Genomic DNA, 10919 nt, shown 5'->3' on the forward strand with positions numbered 1-10919 from the left:
CAACATAATCCCCTACGTTGGCCGGAGTGACTACTTGCCGATTTGAACTCCGTCAACTTTATTTATTTCTTTAACTTTAAGGGCTATTTGTGGATCCATTAGTCTAAGCCTACAAGGGCTCCTATGTTGGCATATAGTTAATGAGACAAGGGGTTGATGCTAGGATTCCCTTACCGAATCTCACCTCAATTACCCATTCGGTGCTAAGTCAATCCCACGGAATAGTTTAATACTTCAAAATAGTCATAGCATATAGCTTGAGAATTCAAACATCATATTTGGTAGAATAGCTCATTAAAACCTTTGATAATTTAAATATGCAAGAATTATCCTTATTGCATAAAGAATCCATCATTCATATCATTTCATCATTCTTTTATTTCATAAGACTCTCTTTTGATCATAGACATTGCTTTCATAAACATTCATTTGGAATCAAAGTTTTCAAGTCAAACTTCAATGAAAACATAGTAAAACTAGGTGGGTTCAAATCACTTCAACTTTCAAACATGAATATAAATGAAATTATGCACAAATACTTTGAAATTCATCAATTAAAAATCTTTCTTTAAACAACCTACCATGAATTTCAAGAACCTTTAAAGATCTCAATAGAGAAAATACTTGCAAATCATCAATTCATACATATGAAATCATTTTGCATCAAAATAGACCAATAATCATTAGTTTAACCATGATTCATGCTATTAAATAGAAATAAGAATTACCCATAAGAAAATCTTACTTGAAATCAAGAGATTTAGTTAAAAGAGTTTTAGACTACATGGGTGAAAGAACCCATAGATAAACACCCACATACCTTAGAATAAAGTTTAAAGAAAATAAATATAATTTATCATATAATCAAAATATTTTAAGCATGAGAGTGGAAGGAATACTCTCATTGAAGCCTTACATACCTGGAATCCGAAGCGTTACTCAGAATCAAAAGACTTAATGAACACTCTTGAATCCTAGTCTTTTCTCCTCGCCGGAGCGTTTTGTGTACTACCAGAGTATATGAATCACTGAAATAGTATTTTTACACTATTAAGAACTAAAACTATATTTTTAGAATGAGTAAAGAAGTGTATAGAGAGAAGAGTTGTTTGAGAAAGCTTGATGAACAAAATGATGAAATAAGATGGGTATATATAGGTGTGAAGGAGGAACTTAACAATAATTAAAATATTTGTAAAGAAAAATATAAAAATTTAATGGAAGATTGTGATGTTATGGGTGATGTCAAATGGAGGACTATTGATGTCATGGGTGATGTCAAATGGATTAGATCTTTTCATGGTTGGTGAGATGAACCTTCTTTTAACGGAATACCATTTTTCGGAGCTGCGTTTGAACAAGATAACTTCCTCATTAGGATTTGGTGTCTCATATGAATTGTTGTTGTAGAAGTCCACTTTCATGTCATTCCAAAATCAACTAATTTGGAGCATCCTATAGTGAGATATGATTTTTCTTCTGCAAATACTCTATTTCGTCACAACACCATGTCTTGTAAAAATTAATTTATTTAACCTACTTAACCTCCGAAACTTAAAAAGTTATAGGAAATGATGTTGGGGTTATTCAAAAAATTGAGCCACCTACTGTGGATCATCCTATGAAAAGTTATTTCCAAAATACAGAAGTTGTATCATTTTTATCGAGAATTGAAATACTATATACAACGTTTTTAGGAGGCGTTACATGATGTATCCGAAATTTGGAGAAAGAAAGAATATAATAGACAGTTTGTTAATTTTTTCAAATGGTAAGAAATTTTAGAAAATATAGTAAAATAAATTGTGTAAGTAGATAAATTTTAGAAATAATAACATGTTATACGTGAACTACTGGTTCATGAATTCATGTGCATAATTATCTAGGCGAAGTTAACCAGGCGAAGTTAAACGTTACTAAACGAGCGAACTTGGAGCCTGTTTGGATTAATTTATTTTAAATACTTTTAAGTTAAAATAGTTTTTAAGTATATTTAAATATTTGGATAAATTTTAAAAAGGTATTTATAAACACTTAATTTTTATTTAAAATGATAAAAATAAATAAAAAATCTAACTCATGACTCCTAGTTTAGAAGTTAAATAGGACTAGTGTAAGTTACTTTCTTGTATTCTCATGGAAGGGGAGAGTCTCCCTCATTTATGCTTTCTTAGTCGACTTGTATCAGGAGGAGTCCTCTCATAGGTTTACTGCTTTCTAGTTATAGTTAGCCCTTTTTGTATTGGGGATGAGTTAGCCGACCTTAATAGGTTAGCCGACTTATGAACCACCATAGGATCGGAGGTAAGGTTTATGTCCCCCTCCTTGTATTTTTATTTTTGATTATTTATGTTAAGGCTTGGGGGTGTTGCTTAACCCCTGACTGTGCACGAGAGGTGGGAGCCTCGTGTAGGGTCTCTTCCCCAAAAAAAAAAAAAAAAAAAAAAAAAAAAAAGGTTAATTCCAACGAACTCTTAGAAGGAAATCAAATTTAAATTGCCCCCTTTCATTGGATTTTGGGCACATTATTATGATACAGTCAAATGTTTTTAGAACTATTTGATTTGTCTAAGATATTTTTTGATATTTATAGTGAAATGTTATGCAGGATATTTAATATAACATATAATGAAAAATTGATTTTGAAAAAATTTGATCGTTCTAATAAAATATTTTTAAAAGTAGGTGTTTAGATTTACGATTTGGGATCATAATTCTTTTTCCTTTTTTTCCCACCCCACTCCAAAGAAGATCAATAATAGTGTCTTTACTTATTCCTTTAGTGTGACTCGAACCTTCAATTTATCAGTTAATTGTGGAAGTGTTCAACCACTTGAGCAAACCTCATTTGTCTTAGGATCATAATTTCAAATTCTCCACAAAAAAAATAAAGATTTGTGATTTTAATTGTGATTCCAATCTTTTTTTTTTAATGTAAAACTTGATCCATAAATTTATATTTTGTAAAAAAAATGACAACTTATTTTATATTTTGCAAAAAGGACTCATGTTGACATGAAGAGATTATTCGTATAATGTGAAAAAATTCTATTAAAGAAAAATTTGTTACTACTATTGTTGAGTGTTGAGTAGTAGATCATTATAAAATTATGTGTATTTAAAATTTTATAATCACAAATATTTATTTATATAAAAAAAATAAAGATATGTGATTGCATAAGAATGTGACACCTTATGATATTTCAATATCTTATTTATAAATCATGATTCGTCCATTTAACAACTTGTGAAATTTTCATACTTAAAAAAAATTAAAATATAATTTAAAAATTTTAAATTAAATGTAAATCAATCTAATATTATTTTAAATAATAGGCATAAAAGAGAATATTTATAAATAAAAAAACAGTTTGGGTGTACTGTCTTTTGAAAGAAATGCAAGAAGTGCAAGTACAAGTTGGTAGATAGTCATTGAGTCAAATAATACATTAATTATGACTAGTGGGGATTTGTTCAAATCCTTTCAGTGCCTTACTTTCGACCTCTCATATTAATTATTAAAATTTCTTTTATATATCTTTTTAAAAAATTAATATGAAGATTTTAAAACTGATTTATCTTTATTTATTTTCAATATAATCAATATTGTTTATTTTCAACAATTAATTTTTAGAATAAAACAGAAAAACAGTTAATTAATTTTATCTTAATTTTATAAATTGATAAATATTTAAAACAAACATATTTAATAATGTTGACAATTTATATGAAACGAAGGAAATACTATTTAACTTGGTGTTACAATAATCCAGAGTATAACACTTATTAATGACTTAATAGAGGTGAAAGATACTTTCAATGCACGGTCTTCCACACAAATTATCTACAGAAAAAAAAAAGGTTGACTAAGTAAAATAAGAGTTGGGAGAAAATAATCCAAGAAAACAAATACAAAGCATGTAAAGGGTCAAAATAAATTTTCTAATGAGTTGGAAGACACAAATCAGGAGGAAGATAGATAAAAGAAGGCTTAACACATAAATTTTTCACAATATTTAATTTAGACACTCGAATTAAGTTATATTTAAATTAAACACCTCATGAACTCTTAATAAAGTATGCTAATTAGATCCTTTCGATTCAAATTTTGAATTTTTTTTCTGTGTATTTTCATTTTGTCTATTAGGTAATTAGGTTAATCACTTAATATATGTCATTTTCTTTAATATTTTACATTCACCTCAATAGACATGAAACCCGTGACATTTTCTACTTGATGCTGATGCATATAATCAAAGGAGATGACATATTTTATGTGATTAACTTAATTATTTAATAGACGAATGAAAATATGTATATTTATTTTTTCCAAAATTTGAATTGAAAATATCTAGATGAAACATTTTATTATAAATGTAATTGTTCAATTTCAATTGAAACATAACTTAATTTAAATTTTTAAATGAAATATTCTGACAATTTGAAATGATTGACTGACTATGCATTAATCCTGAAAAAGAACAATAAAGTCTAAAGATTTGGAACCATTTATGGGTGTGACCATAGGAGTATAGACAAATGAGGAATGTTTTAATACAGATTTCAGAATATAAGAATTAATTTCCAATACCCAAAAATAGAAAAAATGTGTCTACTCTTTTAATTTTCTCAATCTGAATCCTCATATAATAAAATGGCTTAGCAGATCTTGACCAAATGATTAGAAAGAAAGAATTTTTTTTGCTAACACATTTTTTTAAATTTTTTTCTAAAAGAGTGAGAGAAGGGGGTTTTGTGGTTTTGTGGGGGGAGGAAAGAGTCTTTAGCCTTCTGTTGTGATTTGTTTTTGCTGGTCTTATGGTAATTAAAGATTGAATTTTCCCTAAAGGATTCTTGAAATTTTGAACATTTAATATCTGTTCTGTCTGAGTGAGTGAGAGATTACATGCATATGGGAATTGAAAGAGTCTCCTTTTATTGTGGGTCTGATCATGTACTTCCCAAAAACAAGTGTCATTTTTATTTATTTGAGAGATTTAGCTACTATAATGCAATAGCCAACAAGTGACTTGGTCATCTGTATCTAAAGCTTTTTTCCTCTTTTCTTTGATCTGGGGGATTCTTGATCATGGACTCAGGCAGTGTGGGGATGGTTTGAACTTGAAAGGTGAACATTTGATCTTGCATTTACTCGGTGAATTTGTTCGATATTCGATTTGTTGTACAAAAATTACTCAAATGGAAGAAGATCAAGATTTGAAGTACTTTTGTAAGTTGTGTGACAAGAGGTATCCATGTGGGAAGTCATTTGGTGGTCACATGAGGTCTCATGTACTAGCAAAGGAAAAAGTTGAGTTCAAACAGAAAAAGTTGCAATCTTGGATTGATGGTGGGAAGAATAATAGCAAGAGAGATCATAAATCACAGTTTGAATTAAGTGAACATTCTGGTTATGGTCTTAGAGACAATCCCAAGAAAACTTGGAGGGCTTCCGATTCGAGCTCTCCTTTGTTGCCTCAGGAGAATGTTTGTCAGCAATGTGGTAAGATGTTTCAATCACTGAAAGCTTTGTGTGGCCATATGGCGTGTCACTCGGGCAAAGAAAAGGGAGGGTCGAAAGATGATCACTCGTGGACTAGTGAAAACAAGAATCTGTTGATGGACAGCAACTCGGATACTGATGACGAGGAACTAAGGCTGAGGAGCAGATCAAATACTAAAAGGTACAATAGACTTGTAGCTAAGTCTTCCTCTTTTTGCTTGGTTAATAATAGAAGTGTTTCGTCATCTGTTTCTGAGATTGATGAGCAAGATCAAGAGGAAGTAGCTAAGTGTTTGATGATGTTGTCTATGGATTCTGGGATTTGGAATGGTGTCAATTCAGTTGTTGAGTCTTCTGACAACAATTCTGTTATTTTGGAGACGAAATCATCATCTGTCGATATGAAAGTAGCTAGAAAGGATTGTCTAAAACCTGCTGATAATCTAGACCAAACACATCAAAGGTGCAAAAAAGAGGCGGACAGAAACTTGAAACTTGATGCTTTGAATGCTGAAGCTCAATCTGAGAATTCTGATTCCGGCTACTTTTTAGGTGAGTACATGAAAGTTGAATCAGATGCATCTGTTGATGAGTTCCATAGAAATGGTAATTACCAACGGAATACGTCTAACAAGAGCCTTGGAGTTTTGTGCGATGAGACTAGAAGAGACGTGGAAAAGGGCTCAAACATAACATCAATAAAGTATATAACAGAAATGAGGAATGGTTCAACCAAAGAATATAAATATGATAGCTATGGAATGGCTTCAAATTTGGTTAAGAGTGAATCAAGAAAGAGAACTAAGGATAGTTCTTATGACCCAGAATTAGGAAATGAGTCGTCGTTTAGGAAGATAAAGCTTGGTTTTAAAGGTCCTGAAGGATGCAAACATACTCAGAAGAAGAAAAAGTACGAGTGCTTCAACTGCAAGAAGACTTTTAGCTCTTATCAGGCTCTTGGTGGACACAGACCCTGCAACAAAAAAGCCAATGCCTATTTCGAATCAACATATGAAACAGTTGAGAATGGTCGTGATGCTGAAAATGGTCCTAATTACATAGACAAGGGAAAGCATAGGGAGACATTTAGCAACAGAAAACCGCCTGCTCAAGATGTCAATTACAATCCTGAGAAGAAGATGAAGCCTAAAAATTTCAAAGTACACGAATGTCCATTCTGCAACAGGATGTTTAAGTCAGGCCAAGCTTTAGGTGGCCACAAAAGGTCACATTTCCTTGTTGGTTCACAGGAGATTCACAATCAAGCTTCAACAGTCAAAGGAGAATTTGCTGATTTACTTGATCTTAACCTTCCTGCTCCTGTTGAGGACATCAACGGTGAGCCTACCTTTGCATGTTGGTAGTTTGTTAATAAACAGATGCGCGATGTTATGCTTCAAGTTTTGCTAGTTAAGTTCATTCACTTGTTTAACTTTGAGACATTCTCATGTCCATGTTATTTTTTATGCTTCTATAATTAGTATTCTCATTCTAAAGACTTAGCTGTTATCCTTCTGTTTTGTCATTTGATAAAAGCCAAGGAAGTTGTTACTTGTTGCCATGCTTTAAGCGGTATTGCCAAGTCATTTTTTATTGTTAATTGATGTTTTTTTTCTTTATAAATAGTTGGCTTCTTCATGAGAAATGCACTTGTTGGGATAGAAACTAGACCTATTGGTACTTCTACAATTTATGAATTTTAGATGTCGAATAGCGTGTAGAAAGCAAATGATTGGTTCAATAGTATGATGAATTAGTAATCCGTACAGATATATAAATATATTTTTAGGAAAAAATTTTCGACTTGAGTACGAAATATAACAAAAATAAAAATTATATTTTAAGAAAAGTCTTGCGGCAAGTAAAATGTACTTTCCTAAAATCATATGTATATATCTAACACAAAATGAAAAATAAAATTGGAAGCGGAGGGTTAGGTGGGGCGGGTAGAATTTTAAAATAAAATTAAAATAATATCTAAATTATTATTTGAAAGGGGGGATGATAAGAATTTTTTAAAAAAACTTTATAACAGAAATTTAAAAAATTAAAAATAAAACAAAAAATGGGGGTGGGTATGGTGAGGGAAAGTGGTGGAGTGGGATAAAAAAATATTTTATATTTTATTTTATAATTATTATTTTTTTGGAGGAGGGACGGATAGTGATACTTTAATCTTTAATTTTAACTTCTAATAATTTATTTATTTATTGTCAAAGTGGAATGTTTTGTCCATGTGGAGTGTGATGAGCCATTTTTTTTAAAATGAAAGATAGAGTGTAGTACACACACCATGATGAGAGTGGAATAAAAAAGAGATGTGTTTTTCTCAAACTAATAAATGATAGTTTAGGTATGAAACTCACACTTCCGTTTAGGCATGAAACTCAAAAAAAGAGAATAATTTAGATGTGTTTTTGGCACTTATCTCTTAAATAAATGAAGGAAACTTGTGCAAAATGTCAACTTTACAAGTATGACAACTTTATAAATGAAGAAACTTATACAAAATATCAAAGAATAATATTAAAGATTTCAAAACGGGTAATACAACTTCAAAGATACAAAATTAGTATCATGTTATGAAATATTATAGTGTGGATGTCCACTACATCAAGAGTTACTCTCACTAATTATCTCAATTACTTCCCTCCATTATGAAGATAACCTCCGCCTTTATGATCATTATTCTTGTAACTTTATACTTTCATAACTTCCTTTATTATCTTCATAATTAAATCATATTTATGACAAATTTTTTATATGTCTCTATTTAACACTATAAATAAAGGCATAAGGGTTCATATTATAACACTTGAACAATTGGAAGAATGAGAAAGTTCTCATGATCTCTTTTGTCTCTCTATTTCTATTGATCTTTTCTTATAGTATTCTTATCTTATTTGCTTTGATTTTACAATACGTTAGTCGTACGAAACTCACGAATTAAAGCATACATCTCTAATAAGTTGAGATATATACGTCTAGAAATTTGTTACATCGAACTGATATGTTCTTTTTAAAACTACTATGATATTGTCGGTGCATATAGAGTAATTCACTGTTTCACCATTGACTTTCAATTTTAAGTAATTACTATTTTTGTCTTTTATTCCTAAAAAGTGATATCTATTATTCAGTGATTTCTCCTTTAATATCTTATTATTCTCTTATTCAATTTTGAGTTTGTTTCTTCCTCAATTGGAAGTAGTTCAAAGAATGGATTGCTTTTGTCTTTTCAAGTGGCAATCAGAAGGAGCATTAAGACTATTTTCATATGAAAAATGGAGATGAAACTTTTTATTAGAGCACTGTATAAAATCTTTATAAACTTTAATTGATCTTTCATTAAAAAAAAAAGTTTGGTAGATATTGTAAAGTAACTTCAAGTCAGCTGAAAGTTTCTTATTGTCACTTTCGTTATAATGGTCTACACTTATTTTAATTCACAACAGAGTCCGGCATTCACAATTTGCGAAGTATACAACTTTTAAAACTTTTGATTCATCCAATAAACCTTGCATTACCTTCATTACATTGTTGATGGTTGTAAATGAATATGTTTTGTTGATAAAATCAGGAATTGTTATATTTTATATGATTTCTTGAAATTTAATTTACTTATGTATATTATTACAAAATGATGATAACTATTGAAAGGCTCGTAATTGAATCTCATTGCACTTTTGACTACAAGTTATTGGTCGAGGGTAAGACGGTGAATTCAAATTTCATCGCACCAAAACAATAAGATATCAGATTTGCAAGATAGTCAAAACGCATTTTGAACGCGTAGTCAAAAAAGGAACAAAACGCGTTTTGAACGCGTAGTCAAAAAAGGAACAAAACGCATTTTAAACGCGTAGTCAAAAAAGGAAGGTTCAATACGCGGATTTTACGCGTTTCTAGTTTCCTATAAATAGAAGACCTCTTGCCCTCATTTATCCCACTCCAGAAAGAGAGAGTAAGAATACATAGAGAATTATACACCAAGATAAATATTTTAGTCTTGAGTGTCCTCTTTAGTAGTTGTTCCTTTTACAAGAGAGAAGTGTTAATTGTTGTTTTCTCCTTATATTTGAGAGCTATGTACTCCATATTAAATAGTGAGATCCTTCTACCCCGTGGTTTTTCTCTTCTATCATTTAGAGGGGTTTTCACGTAAAATTTTCGTGTCCAATTTATTTTCAATATTTTCATCATATCAAACTTTAGTTGTGGTGCTTCCTCCCCCCAACAGTGGTATCAGAGCCCTCGGTTATTCTGTCTATTTTATGCGAAGTTACTATTCATGAATAGTAAATTTTTGTGAATAGTAAAATTCGGTGAATAGTACTATTTACGTGAATAGTAAATTTTAGTGATGGTACAGTTTGTCACGATTGTTCGCAAAAATATTCAGAAACGATCTAGAAGGGTGTGAAGCAACTAACAATGTCAAGTACAACAAAGTTTGACGTTGAAAAATTCAATGGGACTAATTTTTCATTGTGGAAAATGAAAATAAAAGCGATATTGAGAAAAGACAATTGCTTAGCTGCAATTGAAGGCAGGCTCATAGACTTTGCTGATGACAGCAAGTGGAATGACATAGACAGCAACGCAGTTGCTGATCTACACTTGGCACTAGTTGATCAAGTATTGTCTAGTGTGGCGAAAAAACGGACGGCGAAGGAAATATGGGATACTCTTACGGGGTTGTATGAGGCCAAGTCTTTGCATAATAAAATCTTCTTAAAAAGAAGATTGTATACTCTTCGAATGGCAGAATCCATGTCAGTTACTGAACACATCAATACTTTGAATACTCTGTTTTCGCAACTTACAATAATGGGTTGAAAAATAAAGGGGACTGAACGTGCGGAGCTTCTACTTCAAAGTCTGCCTGACTCGTATGATCAACTCATCATAAACTTGATGAATAATACAGACAGTCTAGTTTTCGATGAAATTGCAGCCGCCGTCTTGAAAGAAGAAAATCGGCGCAAAAATAAGAAAGACAGATAAGCAAGTTCGCAGCAAGCTGAAGCTTTGATGATGGTAAGAGAAAGACCAACAGAACGTGACCCCAGTAGGAGTCACAATCATGGCAGATCTCAATCAAGAAGTAAGAAGAATATCAAGTGCTACAACTGTGGCAAGAAAGGACACTTCAAGAAAGATTATCGGTTCAAGAAAAAGAGTGAACACCCTGAGCCATCAAATGCTCAAGGGAATGTTGCATGTACCTCGGATGATGGAGATATTTTGTGTAGTGAAGCAATATCAAATAATGAAGGCAGAAAACGTTTTGCTGATGTCTGGATCATGGATACAGAAGCAACATGGCACATGACTTGCCGGAGAGAATGGTTCCATCAATATAATCCTATCTCAAGAGGGTCTGTGTTCATGGGAGACGATCATGCTTTGGATG

At 31.4% G+C, this 10919-nt stretch overlaps 1 protein-coding gene across 1 annotated transcript; it reads left to right on the top strand.

Annotated features, from left to right (window-relative positions):
* The first annotated feature begins 5111 nt into the window (after window positions 1–5111).
* LOC129871099 (uncharacterized) lies at window positions 5112–7065 on the top strand. The gene has a single exon (XM_055945968.1). It carries the CDS (start codon window positions 5200–5202, stop codon window positions 6865–6867), a length of 1668 nt encoding a protein of 555 aa, XP_055801943.1. The 5' UTR covers window positions 5112–5199; the 3' UTR covers window positions 6868–7065.
* The last annotated feature ends 3854 nt before the right edge of the window (window positions 7066–10919 follow it).

The sequence above is a fragment of the Solanum dulcamara genome, chromosome 10 (genome assembly GCF_947179165.1).
Source record: "Solanum dulcamara chromosome 10, daSolDulc1.2, whole genome shotgun sequence".
Lineage (NCBI taxonomy): Eukaryota > Viridiplantae > Streptophyta > Magnoliopsida > Solanales > Solanaceae > Solanum > Solanum dulcamara.